General features: G+C 31.2%; 1 protein-coding gene and 1 long non-coding RNA gene across 9 annotated transcripts; both read left to right on the forward strand.

Moving 5' to 3' along the window:
- The first annotated feature begins 9,091 nt into the window (after positions 1–9,091).
- Positions 9,092–11,894, forward strand: LOC146955442 (uncharacterized). 2 transcript variants are annotated; one of them, XR_015016626.1, is made up of 3 exons: positions 9,092–9,237; positions 9,640–11,180; positions 11,283–11,894. It is a non-coding gene; the product is annotated as an uncharacterized LOC146955442 (long non-coding RNA). The 2 variants fall into 2 exon arrangements; XR_015016625.1 differs by lacking the exon at positions 9,092–9,237 and having other exon boundaries at positions 9,244–11,180.
- A 5,012-nt stretch (positions 11,895–16,906) lies between these two features.
- LOC146955443 (serine/threonine-protein kinase TIO-like) lies at positions 16,907–21,174 on the forward strand. 7 transcript variants are annotated; one of them, XR_015016628.1, is made up of 7 exons: positions 16,907–17,339; positions 17,430–17,504; positions 17,634–17,688; positions 19,322–19,449; positions 19,523–19,584; positions 20,556–20,581; positions 20,677–21,174. XR_015016628.1 is itself a non-coding variant. In XM_085721538.1 (5 exons), exons 2-5 carry the CDS (start codon positions 19,356–19,358, stop codon positions 20,786–20,788), a joined length of 294 nt encoding a protein of 97 aa, XP_085577664.1. In that variant the 5' UTR covers positions 17,717–18,967; positions 19,322–19,355; the 3' UTR covers positions 20,789–21,174. The 7 variants fall into 7 exon arrangements, 4 of the variants coding, with proteins under 4 accessions (XP_085577672.1, XP_085577659.1, XP_085577654.1 ...); XR_015016629.1 differs by having other exon boundaries at positions 19,529–19,584; XR_015016630.1 differs by lacking the exons at positions 16,907–17,339; positions 17,430–17,504; positions 17,634–17,688 and adding an exon at positions 17,710–18,967 and having other exon boundaries at positions 19,529–19,584.
- Positions 21,175–24,120: the final 2,946 nt, after the last annotated feature.

Below are 24,120 nucleotides of genomic sequence, written 5' to 3' on the forward strand. Positions count from 1 at the left end.
TTAATTTAATTAATTCAATCACTTGATATAATTTTGAGTAGTTTAAATAACTAGATTAATTTAACTACCTATTATATTACTTATTAATAATTATAAGTTTTAATAGTTTAGTTATTAATTAATTTGATGAATTAAATGTTTTAATAAAAAAATGAACTCACGTAGAAAAATGGAGTATAAAACAATAAATAAGGCAAGGGTAAATATGGAAATCTGAAAAAAGTAACCCTGTCTCAGCACTTTCTTCGCTCACGAGAAGAGACTTAAAAAACATGTGGGTCCCATGCATTTTAACTCTCTCTCCCCTATTTCTTTGGTTTCCAAACAAGAGAAATGACCAACTTTCTCTTCTATCTCTCTCACCTCAACTTCCCTCTCCCCTAATTCTCCCCTACCAAACACAGTGATATATCACAAGGGTAAGAGAATGAAAAGACGAAAATTAAAAGTCAAAGAAGGAAACACAACATAACATAAGTCACTATCTAAAAACGTGAGAATACAATAACAAAGCGTGGGGGGCGGGTTTATGTCATAACTTAGTACAAGCCATTAGACATAGCAAGAGGTGTGTCCCAAACCATTTACATAAGTTATACTGTAATTTTATACAAGTTGAAAATGAAACTCTTATCGATTTATTGGGTTTTTTTTTTATCAACAGGAAAAATTATAATGAGGGAAATGAGTTCCTATAGCATCAGCTAGACAATATCTCGATAGAGAAGAACATGCAGGGATGATCCCAAGCTCACGAGTAAGTGAAGCGTCTAGTTTAGCGAGTCAATTTGCACAAGAGTTCCCTTCACATAAGGTATGAATAAAACCAACATTCCGATCTCTCAACATATAAGAACGAATTTTATCAATAAGAGGAGCAAACGGGTGAGTAGGAAGAACCCCGTCATTGATAAAAGTTTATTTTGTTTGAGAGTTTGGCTCACAAATGATATCCCTAAAACCAAGATCCCAAGTGATTTGTAATCATAAGAAATAGCACGAAGTTCTGCATTAACATTAGTAGTATGACCATAACTCCAAGCAAAACTAATGATCTAACCACCTATAAAATTTCTAAGGAGACCCCCAAATCTTGATCTATGAGGGTTACCAATCAAACTACCATCAACATTAACTTTAATCACTTTATGAGGAGGAGGGTGCCAAGAAACCAATCTAGGAATAGAGATATGTGAAGGACCACCAAAACTCTTCTTGGTAGAATTATAAAGAGAGTAAATTTGGCTAAGAATAAACCAAATGGGATGATTAATGTCAGAGAAAGCTTCGTCATTTCTAGACTTCGAAAAACCAACATCCGATAAGAAAGAATGTGTTATACTGACCGATTGCTTGTATCTTGAACCATATCTCAAGATCATGTTTAATAAGATCAAAATGAAAGTCAAACCTGACTTGGTGCCAAACCGGCATGGCTTTTAGGCAATCAGACAACAAAATGTAAAATGGTTTTTTATGATGCACAACATTGGTAATTATATTTATATTTGATCTATTACGTTTATTATAGGTTTTAATTTGAATTTCCTATGTTTGAATTTTTTTAATTTTTAAAACATGTGACATATGTATCCAAAATCCAACATAGGTTTTAACATGAAACTTAATTTTTTTAGGTGGAAAAAGAAGGTATCCAAAATCCAACATAGGTTTTAACATGAAACTTAATTTTTTAGGTGGAAAAAGAAGGCTAAAGACCCAAATGAAAAAGTACTACATAATTACAAGAATATTTCTAAACATGCAAGTTCTAGACAATGTCGTAAAAAGTAGACTTGAAACCTTATTAGGAGGAGTCTCCATATCATGAATGTCAAAATAATTTAAAAAGAAGTTAAAATTAACTAGCCAATCACAATTTTACTACTACATATAGCTCATCCTTTCAGAAAGAAAAAAAAAAGATCAACCATATTTAATTTACTATTAATTTAATATTTTTTCGGAGTTTAAAACAAAATTGGGTACATATTTTTGAATTATTTACAAAAATGAAAAAATAGTACCCTTTTTATAATTGAATTAGTTTAATAGTTAAAAAATTAGAGAATTATAAATGAATAGATAAATTATAGTTAAAATTTAATGATATATAACTATTGTTTAGACCCATGTAATAACTTTTTTTGAAGTGTTGGGTTGGAAAATTTAATGCTTGTTTTAGAAAACGAGTGAATATGTACCAAAAAATCTCATTTAAACACAAAAAAAAAAAAAAAAAAAAAAAAAAAAAAAGGTTCTTCGGTAGATGCTTAAGAATTGAAACGAGCGAAATTAAAGCATTCATGTATATCGTATGGTGGGCAATAAGATTTGTGCACTTGAGGAATTAGACTGAAGCCTTTGTGCACTAGAGTGACCATGAGAGAGACACCCATGTTCCATGGTTTTAGTACCATTAGCAGCACTTGAGGAATGAGGAGAAGGCCATAGTTATGGTAGATTTGTGCACAAATATCATGTCAACGGACCACGCCATGAAGAATTAGACTGAAGCCAAACAAGGTGTGTTACAATCCCATTTACAAGGGAGTTAATATCCATTATCTATGAAATTAGCCAAACGAAGGTTTAAGCCTTGTAGGCCATGTCGTTTGGCTAGTAGACAATAGTTACACGATAAAAACTATGTTCATAAAATGTAATTAACACATCCAATTAATCAAATAAGATTATTTTTATCTAGTAGACAATTGTCACATATAATCGTGTTGCCTAAATTATTAGGTAAATTTTAAGGTACCTAAGAATTTGAGTGGACATTGATACTCTACCGACAAAATTTGTTTACCATTTAAATTTATTTTAATATAAATTAATATAAAAATATGACATCACATTAAAGGATTTGATGAAGGATACAAACTCAACCAAACTACATAAACATTAAACACCATTTTATTCACCAATTTTGAGTATTTTTATTTGTGTTGAAGTGATGTGGCACGACCATGGAACATGATTGGTCTTATAGTAGGCCATGCTTGACATGTGCCTCAGCACCCGGCGCCAGCTATGCATGAGCTGTCGTGAAGTGGATGATCGAACGGTTGGTAGTGATATGAAACGAAAATAATCGCAGTCAATGTAAGTCCAAAATCCAAATCATTCTTCACGTTTTAGTGGACCCTTCTTATTTTCTTTCGTATTTAAAACCTTTTTGGCCCCCAACCAACATGAGAAAACGATAGGAGATAGCGAACAAATAAATAATGAGCACTTGTCTATCTTATTTTGTCACTAAACTTTGAAGGATTTCCTATCTTTCCATTGTTTAATTTAGTGACTTTTTTTTTTTTCTCCTATCTCTCTATTAACTCATACTCCATTTGTCTTTGATTTAAACGATCTTATATCAATCATTAGTTTCTCTTTTAGATACAATTTTTTTCTCACGAAAACTAGTACATATTCATTCAAATCGGTAGAAATTGCATCGATCAAGAACAATACAAATCTCAAGTGGCTAAAATAAACTGACGACATTCAAGTTTATAAGCTAAAACAACGTGATGACTCCAAATGTGATAAAATAAAGGTGTCTGAAATATTCATGTCTCCAAATTCATAACGTTGAAAATGTTAAAATCATTCTTTGAATTTGTAATGAAGATCAAACAAAGGAAATCCATTAATTTCAACCGCACGAACATTGAAACAAAACGTGAAATCAAAACGTCCACTAATGCGATAAACAACACAAACATAAGACAGAAGAAAAACCAGATCTATGTGAAAAATCACTTATTTGAATAAAATAAAAAGAAAAAATAATTTGTAAAGGTCATTTTAGACAAAATATGATCTAAAATGACCGTTCTTGATGGATGAAGGAGACAAAAGACTGCTGGATTCTTTGGTGGAGGTGGTTAGAATATAAAAAGGATTTTTTTTTTTTTTTTTGATTGTGAGAATATAAAAAGGATTAAAACTTTTTATGAATGGCTCAAAAACTCTCTTTGGTAATTTTTATGAAAACTCAAGTGTTGATTTTGTGCGAAGACAAACAAACGAGGTCGCTCATAATTTAGCTAAAGTGGTCTTGTTGTCAGCTAGTTCTCAATTACTGGTAACAATACCACATTGTATTGAATACTTCTTGATAAATGAAATGCAATAAGTTTATTCCTCTAAAAAAATATAAGGGGAATAATTGAATTCTTTAACCTAAAAAATAAAGATTTTTTATGAATGGCTCAAAAATTAAGATTATATAATGACATCGATAATGCAAGTTTATCTATTGAATTATTAAATGATTAACCAAGACTTATGATATGTTTGAAATTAGAATACGCATTTTTTTAGTAAAAAGAAAAGATCATCAACAACATATAATTTGCGTGCTTCCTTCAAAAAAAAAAAAACATATAATTTGCGTGCTAGTGAATTACACCTTTTTTCCCCTTCAAAAATACATTATCCGGGATTATGTGGACGGAACGTTGCATCATCAAACATATCTGTGTTGAACCTATCAGTATCCATAGTGTGTATCAATTTATTTTATTTTTCAATTTTCGTTTATGGGCCCCACACCCAAACATCTCTACATGGTTTGCATGCCTTAACAAGTATAGGTGGACCATGCTATCCTTCCTCTCAATTCCTCTACTACATAAGTCTATATATAGCAAACATTCATGCACATAGACAAATATAATAACTCATGCTTCTTGATACTTAGGCAATAGATGTCGTCATGCAATTAGGAATTGGAAGGCATATATTAATGATGATATGTAATATATAAAATGCAGTATATTTTTATGTATACAAATTCACACACACACACACACACACACATATATATATATATAGTTTTGCTACAATAACCCACTCATTTTAACTTTTTTTAAGGAACCTACTCATTTTAATGAATGAATGTCTATTTTAGCAAAGGCCTACTTCTATAAACTAAGGCATATTTATAAATAAAAGTATAAAGATAATTTTAAATTCTTATTAATTGTGACGACATCAATTTTCTCTTTGTTTTGTCAAAAATATAATAAAGAATTTTCTCTTTCTGTTAATTGTTGTGAAAGAAAAGAGGAAAAAATAAACTTACATGACCAATCAAATAATAAAGAACCCTCTCTTCTTCGGCTTCCTCTAGTACATTACGAAATAAGCTTATCCAAATTCTTTTTCTGGTAGATAGACGAAATGACAAAGTCATTATAAACTCAGACACACAAGTGGAGGTACCGGGTTCGAACCCCGATCATGGCATCCGACCTAACAATTTCGGTATTTTGCCAGTTAAGCTAAGACTTAGCTTGCAGACGCTTATCCAATTTCTTATATCATTCTTTTTTATAACACTATTTTTTTTAACACTTAAATCATTTTATTATTTTAATTCATCCTAAAATAAGTTATTGTGCTTTTCTTTTAGCAAATATGTTATTGTTCTTATTACGTTATGTTTTGGAATCATCATTTCTATTTGAATTTATTTATATGTTGTGAGATCTCGTTTATTTGAAAGTTCATCTTGGAGAATAAGTTTGGTGGTGATGCTAATGATGTAAATTCCTTGGTATGTGTTAGATGAAGAGTAAGGGAGGATTCCATTTTACCCATAAAAGAGTTTTTATTTTTATTTTTCTGAAAACAATTAATGGATATAGAAAATTAACGTGAGCACAATTAATATGAATACAAATCAAATTTGTAGCGTAGAGACATTATCCCATCAAAGGCTCAGATGTGTGTCGCAGGTTGCGGTTTTCAGGAAACAGAGAACCATCTTTTTTTGTCTTGTCCCTTGTTTGGTCAGATTTGACAACTGGTTCGAAATTGGCTTTGTGTTTATTATGCAGATCATTATAATATTGTTGATCATTTTTATCAGTTTGGTACGATTTCTGGTGGTGCTAAATCTAGGCGCTCCCTCATGTATTTGTTTTGGTTCGCTTGTGTCTGTGTGATTTGAAGGAAAGAAACGACATGATTTTTAGTGGTAAAGGAACTATCCATTGCAGCTCCTGAAAAAAGGTCAAATATCCATGGTGTAGTTTTTCATTATAGCCTTCATAATTGGTGCCAAAACTCATTCTTATATGTGGGTTGTGGCTAATTCTTGATTTTTGCTGTTGAAATACTCTTGTAAATTTTGGCTTTCTTCTCTGGTACACCTTGCCGGGAGGATAGTCGTTTGGTTATATATATCATTTTGATTTCTTAAAAAAAAATATGAATACAAAATTATCTTTATACGCTTATATTTGTGTGTGTATTATTGCTTAGTTGTTCAAAAATAAATTTCGTATGAGTCTAACACTTTAAAAATATATGATTTTCACGTAAATGTATTAAAATCTATTCAAATGTATTCCTAGCATTAGTCTTATTAAAAAATATGAAATTTCATAGTTCTTATATTTCTTAAAAATTGCTAATCCAATTATTTTCATAGGTTCTTTTACTCGAAGTAATTTTAGGTGGATATACATGTCAAGTAATAATTAAAGTGGGTACATTTTTTTTTTATAAATTAAATGTGGATACATCTTCAATTAAACAATTTGAACCTTGATTTATTATGTTCTGAGAATGTATATCCATCCATTTGATTCGTTATAGTGTGAGAGTCTAATCCCTTATGTGGTTTGATTTGAATTGACTTTTATTGAAATAAAGTTTAACTTCTTTGAAAAATAAAATGTTTAATGTAAAGTTAACTCTCACTTCATCGACTCAACAGCTTGGTTCCTTTATTGTAAAGTAGGAAAACTTCCATTTATTTATCTAGGCTTTCCGGTTAGCGTCATATCTAGGAGGCTTTCAATACGGAAATAGGTAATGAAAGTTTTGGAGAAGAGACTTGGTAGTATAAGGATCAAGTTTGTCGGTCTTTGTGGGCATATGGTTCTTATTAATTTAGTTTTAACATCCATTTCAATTTTCTACCTTTCTTACATGAAAATATCAACAGAGGTATGCGGGTAAGGGGAAGAGGCTAAGGTAAAATATTTGAAATCTTTAACATAACCCTTTTAACTAAATGAAGGTGGAGAATGTTGGTGAGTGAGGTTGCTCCATGGAAGTATGTTCTTACGGCTAAATATGGGTTGATTATTATTACTTGTCCGACATTATCTTCGTGGATAAGTGGAAGTGTGAACTGGATGCGACATGTATGTTTAGAACGAGATCAATTTATTCGTGTGAACCCTTATTCATACTGAATTTATCGGATCTTTGAAGACCACGATGACAAGCTCAAGAGGTTCCTTCTTGATGGTTTCAAAATTGAGATTAAGGAGGCAATAAGAATTGACCTCATTTGCAAGATTCGATGATTCTTCTCTTTAGAGACTTGGATTCGAAAACAAATATTCAAAAACAAAATCATATTTTGGTCTGATTGCATCAAAGAAACCGGAGATTTCATCGATCTTGATGTTAGGACCTTCAATCTTTGGTCTAACAAGCTTGATCATCTTGTTCGGAAAAACTTTCAAAATTGAAGGAATTCTATGGTTTCGAAAGTGGCAGTAACGGCAAAAATTTCTTTTTCAATTTTGTAAATGTCGTACAAATGGCATAAGCCATTACAAAGCATGGTGAATAAAAACCATCGAAAGAATTGAAGCGAAAGAACGATATCGTTGAGTTAGCCACCAAGGCTCTAATAGCATATTAGTGTTGAAGTATTAGGAGAAAAGGAGAAAAGGGAGTTTTATAGCTCAAATGAGAGTAGAATTCTTAGAAAATTATATAGATCAAAAGATATTGACTTGTGTACATAATACTCCTATTTATAAACTCAGTTAGGTTGGTCCGGTGGTGGTGTTAGATTGTGCTCTTGAGTGTGCTCCTATCAAAGTATCATGTTTGATATCTTCGGTGTCGATTTCGGTAAATTTGTTTATCTTTTTAAAAATATATAACACTCTTGTTTATAGAGGTTAACAAAATTACTAACTCTAAATAATCACAATCCAGAACTAATAGTTATCAACTATGCCTAATCGGTTAATATACTTACCCCACTTAAATCAATAAAGATTATCTATTAATTGGCAGCCATATCCCACTAATTAGTTTGCCATAACTTATATGACCATATGATTGACAAACAGGCACAACCAAACCACCAACTAATCGTAGTTGAAGATACATATGAGCTTTGTTAATTTTATATTTGGTAGACGGCTATATCTACAACTTTAGTGTAAAATCACTGAACTTTCTTGATTTTATTTCTAAATGCAGTCAAAAGAAATCTGCTTTTAAATGGTCATATAACTAGAGTAAATGACCCGCACATGTTAATTTTTCACTATAAAATATAAATAATTTTGGCCTATTACGTAAACCTAGCACACTGCCATTGTTAAATCCAGTGTAAGAACAAATTAACTTGTTTACTTGTGTGAACATTTAGAAAGTATCTCGCATGCGTGTTTGAGAAGATAAGTCTCTTGGTGAAACTTTGAGCAACTAGGAAGTCTCAATTAGTTGTGATTGAGCAAAAGGGAACTCTCTTGGAGTTGTCCTTGAGCATGAAGTCTTTAGTTAGTGTCCAAGAGCAAGGAAGTCTCTTGCATGGGTTCCTGAGCAATTTGTAATCCAAAGTAATTACAGTGAAATCCTTTGGAAGTGCAAGGAGATTGGACTACTCCATTGTTGTGGGAGGAACTAGTATAAAATTTTCTAGAGTTCTCTCTCTCTCTCTCTCTCTCTCTCTCTCTCTCTCTCTCTCTCTCTCTCTCTCTCTCTCTCTCTCTCTCTCTCTCTCTCTCTCTCTCTCTCTCTCTCTCTCTCTCTCTCTCTCTGTGTGTGTGTGTGTCTCTTTATCTTTGTGTTATGTACTTAATCTGATGCATTCAGACTCTGAGTCAGAATCTGTACACCTAAGATTTTGACCATGTTTTAACACTTAAAAAAAGAAACCGCAAAAAGCCAACACAATTCAACCCACTTTCTTGTGTTTTTCCACCTTCACTATTAAAAAACTATATCACATCAACCTTTGGATCTACATATTCTCTTCTTTTTCCTTAATTTATATTTATTAACTATGACCATTCACGCATTGTATTAATACAACACTTTAATTACTAAATTTGTCCGTTCATTTTTTTTTCAAGAGTTGCCATTCTTTTTTGAGGGTAGCGTTACAATTATTATTAAGTACTAATATTATCCAATGCTAAAATGAAATTTTGTAGTATAAATTTTATTTTTGGATTATCCTCCAGGGTGGTACTCTTTACTTTTACATTGTAGTTTTTTTTTCTCTTTCTTGCTTTTCACATATGTCTTGACTGTTCAATGATTTTTGTGCAATAGTGCAATCATTCAATGATTTTTGTGCAATAGTGCAATCATGAGGACTCAAGTTTCTCTCTCTATATATATATATAGAGAGAGAGAGACACATACATACATATTTGCTCCTTAGAAAAAATGCATATTTGCAAAATGTTTAAGTTCTGATTTTTCTTATTGATATAACATTTTCTAGCCTATTTTTCTATACTTTTTTCTATTTTATTTTATTGCTCAATACAGATATGACTTTTTCTGATGTGAATAAGGAGAATTTGCTTCTAATTTATATACAAATTCTATAAAATTTAATTTAATTTATGTGAATATTAGGGCTTAAAACACTTACTTGTATGAGCTGTCGTTTCACAAAGCAAGTTCCTGAGTCAATCCGGTAAGAGCGGATGTTATGAGCATGAAACCCTTCTTCAAATTCTTTTTGGTGGTTTTAGACACCACTTTGGTTAAGGGCTCCTCTATAGCAGTAGAGCGGTTCTTCAAATAACTGATAGCAACCTCTATCTCTTCTTCATCAGTATAAACACGAGGCCTCATATTTGCAACATCATTTTCTTTGCAAACATACTGCCTCAAAATCTTCATGTCATGAGTGACGTTGGGATTTAAATTATCATCAGCAGCAACATTTGATTTTTCCAATGCATCATTCCATGAACCAACCAAACGTATATCAGAATAATCCTCCCTCTGTGGTTCCTAATTAGCGGAATTAGAAGAACCAGATCCAAAGACATCATGAATGGTCTTTTTAATATTATCTAATCACAATTTCATATTTTAGTTTTAGCATGTTAACTCATTGATATGAATAAATTAATAGAAATAAATTGTAATATTTTGCATGCTTTTTTAAAATTATTATTAAAACTTCAAAAAACAATATAAACATTTATTTTATTTTATTTTTTAAAAAAAAAATAGTGTGTGGTGTTACAAGTCCAATAAAATATGTTATTTTACTTAATATATTTTCGTCTACTAATATGAATGAAAATCAAATATATTTATATAACAATGTTATTTAAATACAACCAACATTAACAATAAATTGTACAAAATTTTATTTATTGAAATCAATATAAATTTTATTTATACATTTACTAAAAAAAATTAGGGCGTTACACGGTCTAATCATTTTTTATAGGGTATATTATTATTATTATTATTATTATTATTATTATTATTATTATTATTATTATTATTATTATTATTATTATTATTATTATTATTATCGATTTTCTCTTTTCTATAAATGGTTATAAAATAATGTCAATTAGGTGAAAATAAAATAAAAATTATTCCGATTGATTTTTTTTATGTGACTTCCTTACTAATTGTGCCAAGTGACATTTAATAATTATTCAAATTTTATGACGTTTTTTACAACTGTACAACATATTGATGTACCTAAGAGACATTTAATATTTATTAACAATATTATTCTTGTTTTGTGATTTTCTCTTTTCTATCTTGAAAGGTTATGACGTAACGAAAATTTTGTAAGAAAAAAAATCCTTATAATTGGTAACTATTTTACGTTACCTCCTTACTAAGTGTGACAAAGGGACAAAACAACACATTGTTGTACTTAAGTGGGATAGAGAGGCAAAATAACATATTGTTGTACGTAAGAGACATTTGATCTTATTCAAATTTTTGGAAGTTTTTTTACAACTCTATAAACCCTAAAATCTATAAAACTGGTGTAAGAAGAGCATGAATTTTATAAATCATAAAGTATAATTCTATTTGATACATGCAAAGAGTGTAAAATATGGCTGGAATTCTCATGTTTGTTTATGTTATGATTATATTTCTTTGCCTATTTCATAAAGTTGCAATGAGCTCTATAGGTAAATCATTTTTCATCCTTTTAAAATTTCAGTTCTTACTTCACACGTAAAATTTTATCCCATTTTTGTAACAATCTTTTTTTCTTCTTTTTTTTATTACAGAGTATAATCTATGTGCTCCTGCGAGTTTATCATGTCATAATAATGCTCACTGTAAATGGAATATTTGTGAAGATTCTACTCCCAGATGTACTAGAGGTTGTTGTCGTTGTTGGTAGAAATATTTCATATATTACATGAGTACAAGACCTAAGAGAAGACATAAGCCCCCCTCATAGTTTATTCCATGAGTTATGATTTAGTTATTGTGTTGTCATAAAATATTTTGACATTCTTATATCACTACTAGAAAACTCGGATATAGCGACGGCAATTTTCCGTCGCAAATGGGTAAAAATCCGTAGCAAAACGATTTTCTGACGGATTTTGCGACGCGGCAGAAATCCGTCGTAATAATGGGGGTCGGAAACCATTAGCGAGGGAAAATCAATTCCGTCAATAATTGCTGCGGATGAAAACCGGTCGCAAACACCAAAAATCCGTCGCAAAACCTCATAATATGTATGTGTGTCACCCAGTTTTCCGTCACAAAATTCCGTCGCAAATTCCGATTTTTCTAGTAGTATATTTTTCTAATTTCATAGATGTAGTTATTGCTTTGTACTCTAAGATTATGCTAATGAAATAAGGCACCAATGAATATTTTAAAGATCATATTCTTCCCTCTTAACTAAAGAGATGTCACCATGGCCTTCAACTTAGACATATCATATTTTATTTCCAACTCTATAACCTAGTAAAATATCTTTAACTTTATGCTCATTCTTGTATCAATTTTCACATGGGCTTCGAAGCCCGCAGTGTGGGTTCTGCTGCGCACCTGTTTGGAGCCATTTATGAGCTTTCATACACTCAACAGGAAAAAATTTCTTCGACATTGATCAGAGTCCACTCCAACACTTCCAACATATTTCTGACACATATATCATCATTTACAATGGTGTAGGAAGAGGATATTACTTGCACTAATCATAACATTTAAAAGGACATGAAACTTATTTATCCCTAATATTAAATCTCATATTTAATATTATAAACGTAGAGTGATATCTAATAAAATATTACTACTTCTCAAGTGACGACAATGTCATCTGTTAACGTTTGTGTGTGCAGTTACCATTTGGACCTCATGTTTATATTGAACCAAAGACATAGACAGTGTCACCCTTGTTTAGTTCAATATTGGACCCATAAACTTTTCTTCTATTACATAGAAGGGAAACATTCCATTTACGCCCCTCAAGTCCCTCATCATGATTTGTGGAATACCCACTAACAAAATATATAATTATCTTGCTACAAACAACGTTTGAACGTCAACAAACCACTCATTTTCATATCTAGCGATCATAGTGGTTTTAGGTCAAAGGGTTGTATACATCACTATCACTATGAGAATGTCTTATGATCCTTAACATAACTCACTATGTGGTATTCTCGTGATGGGTATTCTAATAGCAAATATTACTCCTAATATTTATACCGATGTGAAAACTTAATAAATTTTTATCCATGATCCATGAGATATTGTCAACGGTCTACACACATAATAATTGATCCTTCTGGACCAACGAAAATGGTTTGCTAAGTAGAGATCGTCTTTTTAGAGGGAATGAGCTCGTCGTCATCCACTGAAGTCTGCTGTGAATTCTTTGTTGGCCGATATGACAGTAACAAGAGGAAGCTAGATGTAACGCTCCCGGATTTTTTATCCAAGATATTACGTCTAGTTCTTTCCTTTTAGAAAAAATATGACTATTTTCTTTTTAACAATAGTCAAGCATAATAAATTCCTAACTAGAACTTAACAAAAATAGTTAAACTAATTTAATTACAAACCTAACATTTCAAGTTGAGTTAACGACAAACTAATAAACTTCAAAATCTATTTTAATTACAACTCGGCAAAACCTAAATTTCTTCCCTGCGTACGCGCTTCAAGCAAAATCATCAAGACATACATCATTAGTTCTTTGGTGCCTAAAATGTTGGTTGTAAGGGTTACTCTTCAACACCCATGAAATAAAATCAATAATAAATTACTAAAGTCAAATAAGAATATACAACCATCATCATGGAATTGTGTTAAAACATTTCTTTTTAGTTTAAAATATTCATCACTCTAAAATATACTATAAAAACAAAACACAAGATCCAAGACTCAATGTTAATGCAGATGCATGAAATGCAAATAGACCGTAATCCGGATATCGCCTCAATTGGCATAATACTTTTAATCGCCCCATTTGGCATATAATAATAATCGCTCCATTTGGCACTTAAAAATTCATTGAATTACCCCATTTGACATTTAAAAATCCATTGAATTGTCACATTTGACACTTAATAATCCATCAAATGCAATGATATTCATGATATGCCCTTTATTTTTTTGATACTTAAACCACATAAAGTTAATAAACTTGCACACAACCTCTAAATCACAAAGGCAACAAAAAAAATCATTTTAACTCACCAACATTTTTCATTTCACGAATAAGCAATCATCAAGAATTACACATTCATCAAATCACATACTTTTACAAAATTGCAAATAATCAATTCGTATATTTTTCAATCATGACATCTAAAAAAACAAAATAAATATTTTCACACTCATCCGCCAAATCATGAAGCATATCAAATTTAATATCATAACCTATTATTTTCATCTAAATTATGGTCAAGACAAGAGCCTTTACCTTATAAGCTTCCCTTCCTAATCGTATAAAATCTAGCATAAACTCAAGATCCACAAGAAAATTTACAAAGGGATTTGGACTCGGAGCTTCAATAGAAGAATACTCTAAGATTAGAATCAAGATGAAAAAGAATTATTGAAATACCTAACCTTTAATTTTACACAAGCCTATAGAGAAAGAAACTTAGGAACTTTGGATGGACAACGTGACAATCAACATGTTTAGGCGTGTGACTTTAGGGTGATGTGGTAGTAAGAGAATAACAAGAAAAAAGATAGAGTGTCCAAAACCGAGATGTTGGGAGTGATCTTTATCTTTATATAATACAAAAGCTTACTTCTATGGGCAATAGTACACGTGACATCTCATTTTTCTTCTAGCATTTAATGCTCATCACACAAAAATTGTTGCAATGCAATTTACCTTTGATCAAGAAAGTTGCCTTAATTATATTTTGTTATATTATATTCATTCCATTTATTTAAAATGAAATAACTATATAACTATATGTATTATGTACGTTTAAATCGAATTGTATTGCTTTACTACTGTAAACTGAATAATTATAAAGATTAGAACAAAAACAAAAAACCACCTTTACATGTGATCAGACCAAACTAGAGTTTTTTTTTCCTTTTCCATTCTAATTTCGACTCTAATTGACTGATCAATTTTACATATTAGTTAGCCGATGTTTTTTTTAATTACTCGAAAATAACTTAATTATTGTATTATCTTTGTGAATTTTTTTAATCTTCGAAAATAATATCGTATTTATATAGGAAAAATCGTTTTTAAGTTGTAAACCAAACTGACAAATAAATTAGTTTCTTTTTCGACTAAATTTTCAACCATATTTTAATATCCTACCTATCTTAAAAGAAATAATTTTCTAATTTTTCTTGGAGAAGCAGAGATGAATATTATGTACAGATACACTATATTTAATCAGAAAAAAAATAGCAATTAGTGGTGCCATTTTTTTTAGCAATTATACTCTCTTTGGACTCTAATGTTTGCTGTACAACATCATGGTATTGTCGTAATCAAGTCATAATTAATTTGGTCAAATGATCAATATAGCAACTTCTTTTTTATTTTATTTCCGTTATTTTGTACACCATCATGGTATTGCCGAACTCAAGGCATAATTAAGTTGGTCAAATGAGTGGAAATTGTAACTTCTTTTTTATGGTTTGTAATATATGAGGTTGTAGTGCCATAATTTTTTTTTTTTGAGAGAGGTTGTAGTGCCATGTATAAAAGGAATCCGTATTTTTGAGAGAGAGGTTGTAGTGCCATATTCTTGATTGGAATTAGTTAATTAATATGAGGTTATAGTACAATGTATAAAAAGAAAATAGTTAATTATTAGTTAATTTGCAATCAAATGCTACATTAACGTATTAACGTATACGTCTACCAAAAAAAAAAGCTTATTAACGTAAACATGACTACATGTCTATTCATTTTTTATATTATTGACGTATAATTTTGTTGGCCGATCCAATTGTTGTATGACAAGTGTCGATTAGAATTGACATGACTACATGTCCATTCTCTTTCTAATCCTGGAAGATCGGGTTTTGGAGGTCTTATTAGAAACAATAATGGTGATTGATTGCTAGGATTTTCTGGATTTTGTGGTATTACTTCTTGGTTGGCGGCCGAATTGTATGTCATTTTTCATGGCCTTCGTATTGCGTATGATGCTGGACACATGAACATTATTCTTGAATCAGATTCTAGGATGGCTCTTAGTTTAATCATGTCGGATGTCCCTCATCATCCTCATTCTCCTTTGATTAGTCAGATTGTCCAACTGCAACATCGAGATTGCATTGTTAATTTTCATCATACCCTCCGTCAAGGCAACAAGTGTGCAGATTGGCTTGCTAAGCATGGTGCTTCTTCTTGGATGATCTAAAGTCTTGGATTTTTTGCCCTCCTCAACTGCAGCGTTCCCTTCTGGATGATGCTCTTGGAGTTTCTTGCTTGAGATTGTAGTTTGGTTTGGTTTTGTTTTTTTTTTATTTCTTCTTGATAAAAAAAAGTGTCGATTTTACTTTGGCGGCCAATCGGATTGCAACATACGTTTTATTTTTTGTTTATTCTTTTAGTTGCTTCACATAATAATTAATTTATTAGTTACTGCCTATAAAAAGTCCATGTTACATTTGATCATTTCATCTTCCTTTTTCTTTCTTTTTCACATATTGTTGTTGGTATTAACAAAAGGAAGTGTTGCAATGGCTCCGAGATCGTATGATAACATCTCTGAGATCAACCCAGTGAAGGAATCATGGACCATAAAAGGCGCTAATTAATTTCATATTATTTAGTGCTTCAATTTGTTAAAAAAATTGTTTCTTTTTGTGGTGGCCGGGGTTCGAACCTCAGACCTTGCATATTTTATGCATTGTCCATGCCAACTGAGTTAAGCTCACGAGGACTAAAAAAAAAATTTAGTGCTTAAAGAAAGGTCACATGTTATTCATCGAGTAAAAGTTAAAACAATTGTGATAAGAATGATTTTTTTTTCCCAAAGGAAGTGATAAAAATGAACTTAATTAATTTTAATTTACTCATATATTTTCTTAAAATGTTGTCATTACTTATGTGTTTTTATATTTATTTTGCACAAGAAGTAATAAATTATACTTAATTTTTACATCTTTACATTAATAGTGGTGATTTGCTTGAATTGTTTTCCTATAAATATTGGTTCCCATTTTACCATACCTCACACCACTTCTTTGACATTCAGTCAAAGAATTTAAAGTTCTTTCAAAATTTTCTATTTTTTCTGTGTTTCAACAATTTTCATTTTTTTTTATTTTTCTCATTTTTTTCAAAGGCTCCAAAACCAAAAATTGGTTTAATTTTACGAGATTAATTCGTTGACAGAATTATGGAGTGTGGTTTGTATTGTTCACCTTTGGTTTGTTCTTGATGTATCACTAGTGCAAAAAACATTTTTTAAGTCAAAGATTTTAAATGGGTGGATATCCACCTGATTTAAAAACTCAATTCAGGGGCACGGTTGTAAATAAGATTCAAACTCAAAATGGTGATAATGATAATAAATCGGTCCACATGATTTAATTTATTGAAATTAAAATTAAAATAAATATAGCATCAAACTTAAACAACTAGATCTACATCCTTCTTTCAACAAAAAAAAAAAAACTAGATCTAGATCCTCTTCCCAAACCCAAACGCGAGCTGCTCGTCTCTGTGAAACCTTCACGGGAAATCCACGATGCTCGTTCTACTTCACTCTTTCTCTCCCCGAGATTCAACAATGGGGTCGGTGGAGAAATACCACAGAATCGAGCTCGTCGGCGAAGGTTCCTTCGGTAAAGTCTACAAAGGCCGACGTAAACACACCGGACAGGTTGTCTCTCTCTCTCTCTCTCTCTCTCTCTCTCTCTCTTCCATTTCCATTTTCTAATTAACTTTCTATTTTCAATTTTCTTCTTTTTAGACTGTTGCGATGAAGTTCATCATGAAACATGGTAAAACAGAAAAGGATATTCATAATTTGAGACAAGAAATTGAGGTAATTCGTTTAATTTATTCGTCAATTTCGACTTTGTTTTAATTAATGCGATTTGATTATGTGTTTTCTCTTTGTTATGAATTCATTTTTGTGCGATTTGATGTTGATTTGTTGAACGGATTATAATAGAGCCACTATTATCTCACAAGATTCACACTTTCACCCTTGCTTTCAGAGGAAGTACGTGAGTTCCTTCCTTTCTTGCTCATTCTTCTTTTTCACAACCTTTCTCTTTCTGTGTTTATGTCGGTGCTTCCTGTTTTTTGATGAATGGTACAGTTGGGTTTGTTTGATTGGTTCGAAATCGTGTAAAAATCGCATCTTTTATGTTATGTATGAATGATATTTTGTTTTTAATTCAAACACTTTCAATCAGAAATGTTTAATGGCCTTTGTTCCTGTTTGATGAAGTTGATTTTTAATACTAATTAATAAATGAAATAAAATTGAACTATAGTCTTATCCTTAACCAATGAAACTGATGTGTGTGTGTTTTTCTTGAAAGCGATCATGTTTGATTATATTATTATTTTAACATTGAGAATTGGTTAGGATGTTATACTACTTTCAGATCAAACATTGGAATTGGAATTTCATATGAAGCTTCTTTGAGCCTAATCTAGAATTAAGCTATCTTTCATTATTTATTTTTTTTGTGTTGACCCTGGTAATCTGAAGTTCAGCCGGAAAGTAAGTTTAGTCTCGTAAAAAATTGTTCCGCATAGAAATAATGGAACTCGGTTTCCCTGAATAATTTATTTAAGCTCATTAATCATTTGTGCCCAATTACTTGCTTTCATTTGCCTATTCTTGATTATGACACTTTTTAATTTATACTATTTGAAATACTATTAATATTTTCTTAAATAATTCATAAGGGTCAAATTGTATCCTGGTTGCGAAGTTTCTCATGCTTCCTATTGGTTGAGAAGAATGGAATATTTGACTTTTGTTGATTTACTTACAATTTTGAATTGTCTACTCCATAGTATGGAACTTGATATGGGTCAAATCAGCATATGGTTTTTGTTCAATGGAAATGCTTTTGAGAAGCCTGTAACTCAAATTGTTTCCATCATGTAAAAAGCTAATAGGATAGCATCCAATGCTATCATATTCCTATTATCATGTGATTTATTATTGGATGATCCACGTAGTCCAATATTGTAGGGTAGTATCCAATATTATTCGGTTGGGTAAAATCCTATTATCATGTGATTTTTAGATATTTGGATGTTGCATTTTGTTGTATTTAAGTACAATTATCAGTTTGGGCTTTACTGTTGCAGCTGTTACTTAAATTATTAGTAGTCGCAATTTAAACTCTTCCTGTATTTTATACACCCTAATATGCATCAAATCTTCACTCATAACATTTAAATACATTAAACTCTGCCGTATATGGAGGAGTACGAATGACCACCTTCGAAGACTCTAAGAAGGAGAGTGAATTTGTTGGCAAGGTCATTCTTTCATCGATTCATAATTGAATATCTGATTTTCTTTACTACTTAACTGCACGATCCTATTCATACCGATTTCATTCTCAATTTTGTTTTATATCTCTGATTTCTTCATTCATCATACTTATACTTCAGTCACCGCACACGCACTCCTAATTCAACTTTTTTTTTTCTTTCACTTAATCATCCATCGATTCATTAATTATATATTTCTTCAACTCACTACACGATCTATCTATCTGCTATTCATTTTATTGTTTTGTTCAATTAATTTTCCTGTGTTATATCACTTCACTTACTGAATACTGATTTATTTTAATACTGATTTCATCCATAATTTGAATCTCATAACAGGTGTCTGGACATGTCGTCATTGCTGATGGCATGAATGGGGTTGCTATGTATGAACTCGTTCGTGTTGGTAAACGATAATCTCATCGGTGAAATTATTCGTTTGGAAGGGGACTCTGCCACTATCCAAGGTTACCTTCTGCATCCCTTGTGTTTTAGAATACATGAATAATGAAGAAAATAAATCTAATTGGTTCTCTGCAGTTTCAGTTTATGAGGAAACCGTTGGGTTAATGGTTAATGATCCCATGCTACGAACTCACAAGGTTGGACTTTCTATATCCATTTCTCTTGATTTGTTAGTTTTCTCTGTTGTTGCATACTTCAGTTGGGTGAGTTCCCTTGTGTTCATAACATGTTTTTCATTTGTAACTTGAAACTTTGTCTCTATCTCTTGGAGTTAGTTTCTAGCACCTATTTGATTCAAAAGGTGAGAGTTTTTGTTTTGTTTAGGATGAGTAGTTTACTCATATTTTTAATGTTAAAATTATCCTATTTTTATTTTTTTTTACATATAATGTCTCAAAGTTTTGGGTTGCTTGTGGTGACCAACTCATTTGCATGGTTTTTCTTGGTTAATTCAACCCCTTCAAACTCATCTGTTTGTTTAGATATCTATTAGATATCTATGGTCTTTAACATTTGTTAGCTTTTTAAAAGTAACCATTTATCATTTCATATCTTTTAGGCTTAGAAATAGTATACTCATTTTTGCATTAATATGTGCATCTAAGTTGTACATGTTCTAAGTTGTGCATCAATAGTATACTCCTTATACCAGTCATATGGTTCTTTCTTTCCATTTCCTAAAAGAAGTTCCATTTACCATTTCTGTCAAAATTTGGATATAACTAGCACAGTGATTACTTCTTGTCAAAATCTGGATATAACTAGCACAAAACAGTGATAACTTGTCAAAATTTGGATATAACTAGCACAAAACAGTAATTACTTCTTGTCAGTCCAGTTCATGACTGTAATTTTCAATTTCAGATTGCTATATTTGTTCAGCAGATATTCATATATGAAATTTCATGTTGGATCAATTTGAGTTGTTGATATAGCATAAGGTGTTTCTTGATTGTTTTATATCTTATAGTATTCTGTAAATCATTTTTCATTCTAATGCATGAACTAAACTTCTTGTTTCTTGCTTGGTGTTTAGAATCAAGGTTCTTAAGATTTTTTTTTTTAAAATTTTTTCTGCTTTTCTGCTTTTGTGAATACTGGCGGATAGTTGAGCAGCCAACGGATGAAGTTGAGGTATTATTACTAATCATTGTTTATTTACAACTATATTGGTCTTAAGGGTTATGTAAATGTGCAAACAGAGTAAACGATACACTCTTATATTGTAGGTGTACTATGGAGCGGACTTGGAAACTAGAGTGTTTGGAAGTGGTTTTTCTAAGGCATCATCCATACCTAAGCGTTATCCGGATCAGTATGCACTTTCTGGTTGGAATCTAAATAACTTCCCGCGACTACCAGGTTCTGTACTAAGTTTTGAAGGAAGTGACATCTCAGGAGTACTAGTTCCATGGTTGTATGTTAGCAGCACTACTGTTGTGTTATTTTGTTTCATTTCGGGAGGGGCAGTGTTAGGGTTTTGCTGTTTCCCCTCTGCAGTGTTGTGTGGCCTTTTGGGGCGGAGTTATGGGAATGAGTTCCGGTGTATTTAGCTAGATTTCATTGTCATGTCTTTGCTTTTGGTGGGGTTTTGTTGTTGTGTTTGGTGTTTTCGGTTATTTGTGGATGTTACGCCTATATGCGGCATCGTTGTATTTTTTCACCGCCTCTAAGCGTCTTGCTAGAGTTTCGGTCTCAATAATATTTCTAATATATTATGTATCGCACGGGTCGCGCTATCTAGTTATATTCAGTACCATAATCGTGTAAAAAAAAAATTAAAATATAGAGAGAATTTAAATGGGGTGAACCGATTTAAATTCAAAGATTTTTTGACTCTTGTTAGCATTTTTTAAATGGTATCAACCGATTTAAATTAAAACATTTTAGATGGGTTCAACCGATTTAAATTATACTATTTTAAATCGGGTAAAGGGGGCCGACTTAAAATCAAAGACACTTTTTAAATCGGCTACCTATAAGTCGGATCTTAACCCGATTTAAAAAGTCAAATTCACCCGATTTAAAAAGTGTTTTCTGCACTAGTGTATCAAACTTCAAACTTCCATTCTCACTAGACACGATGATGACAGATGCATTTTTATTCATTTGAAATATTTTTTTTATTATTATAGTGAATTTTTAATTATAAATAATATATCTATATTTATTTATATCTTTTTGATTGATCAATATACATAAATTTTCAAACATTGAGTTTGATTTGTGTAATTTGATGGTATCAGTTTGATTTTATCATTTGTTACATTTTATTTTTAAAGATGTGATGGAAATGCTTAATGGAGTTCATGTGAAACAGTATTATAAAAGAAAAAGATGTTAAAAAAAGAATGATTTGAATTAAATTTGATTGTGGGTGTGTTCATTCTTGGATTGTTTCTCTTAGTGTAATTTGATTCTTTTAATGACGAGCGATATTGACTCAAATCCAAACCGAGCTATGGATACTCAAATTCCGCAAATTGTTTCACTAATAACGAGTTATGGGTACTCAAAATCAAACCAATCTAAAATAAAACCACTGATGTGATAAAAAAGCAGAAACACAAAATCTACAAAACGATCTAAATTGCATTAATTTTAATTTTAAATCGACGGATTGTTGCCTCAACTAATTCAAAACACACAACAAGCAGCCTATTGACGAGGCACTTTTTTTCTTCTTACATAGAAATGTATGTTGTAAATTTGACTATGTTGGTGGGCTCAATTTTCAATTGAAGTAGAATTTGTGGATCAAGAAGTAAAATTTTCATTTATTTTTCTACCTTCTTTTTCTGTTGATTATTTTTCCTTTTTGCTTTACACTTGCACAATATATTAAATAAAAATGATTCTTGGACACCCAACCGACCACTAAAGAGAGAGGGAAAGAAATAAAGAGAGTGAAGTGATAAGATTGATAAGTTGGTGATTTGCAAAAAGACAAATATAAAGATAAAATAAGTTTTTGAATAAATGTAAAAAGGAAAAAGACAAATATAAAGATAAAATAACTATTCATTATTAATGTAACATTAATTTTGTAAAATATAATTATGATTTCATTAGTTACTCAACAACAACAACTAATCATAATTATATTTTCACAACTTCAAAGACTTAACTGTTCAATTTTTTTTTTTGACAAAAGTTCCAATTACTTTTTATTACTGAATAAAGTTTTTTTTTGTTTGGGATTAAATTGGATAGCACAATTTTTTTATGGGCTAAAATAGATCTTCACTCTTTTTTATTATGTATTATTATTCTTATTATCAAAAAGATAATAGTAATCGTGAAGGTAATCATCACGGGTTGGATCGCTCATTAGCCTACAATGGGTTGGATCACACATTAGGCTAAGAGCACCCACACAACTGAAATTGACGCCAATTCATCATCCAAAACATTACAGCAATATGTATATTGGTCATTTCAGTTAAATATTTCTCAACACCTATTCCTGGATCAAATGTGGAAATGTAAGTCACAATTGACTCACTAACATATCTCCTTTAAATTTGAGACTCTCTGTGTCTGTGATCTGGTGACATAGTCAAATAAGGTGAGACGAAGAAACAATATAGTAAAAACTGTGGGTTGATGGTAGTTTCCCACATGGCACATTAACATACATCACTCTGTAACTGTGATATTTGATGTGTCTATGATCTGGTGAGATAGTCAAATAAGGCCAGAGACACAATATGGTAGAAAATATGGGTTTGTAGTGGTTTCATAGAAAGATGTTTTTGTTCCTTTCTTTCACGAGAAGAAAGAAAACAAATTAGAAAAAGAAAGAAGATGGAAAAGGAATTTGAGCATGAGAGAAATGATAAGGGAAAAAACTAATAAGTGTGTTTTATAAACATGTATTTTATAAAAAAAATGTCACATCAATTTAAAATGTCTAATAAACATGTATTTTATAAACTCATCAGAACACATCAATATTTTTTCATTGTCACATCCCACCAAATAACAAAAGTGTAGAAATTTTGTCAAAAAAAAGTTGGTTAAATTTAAAATAATAAAGGTCGAATAAAAAACTACATGAAAGCGAATGATATCATAATGTGTGAAACTTTCGTGGGAGCCTGCATTGAGATGTATCATCACATTAGACTAAGAACAACCACCCAAATGAGATTGATATCACATCTTCCCCCAAAGTCTTAAGACATTAGGTATATGTGTCATCTCACTTATATGTTTCTTCAACATCTACTCTCAATGTACATGATCCACCACCAAGACCCACTCCTGCTCCCCTACATTAATGTTGAACCGGGATATGATATCATCGTTGGGCCTTTAGCAGAAGCCAACACTCGTGTGGATCAACACATTAAAGAAAGAGAAACCACACAAGTGATAACCTCACATCTTCATCCAACATTTGTGTGGATCAACACATTAAAGAAAGAGAAACCACACAAGTGATAACCTCGCATCTTCATCCAACATTTTAAGGCTTAAGCATATGAATTTTTTCACTTATTTGTTGATGGACTTTCACTCTTTTATTCAATGTTCATCTTTAATTGACACTTGATACATCACAATATTATTTCTCTTAAATATGGCGAAATTCTAGCCCGTGCTTGGCACGGGTGTCCAAACTAGTATCTCTCATTCTTGTGTTTGATTATGTATACCATAGAAGAATA

The sequence above is a fragment of the Medicago sativa genome, chromosome 1 (genome assembly GCF_051527215.1).
Source record: "Medicago sativa cultivar Bolivia chromosome 1, Bolivia_mono, whole genome shotgun sequence".
Lineage (NCBI taxonomy): Eukaryota > Viridiplantae > Streptophyta > Magnoliopsida > Fabales > Fabaceae > Medicago > Medicago sativa.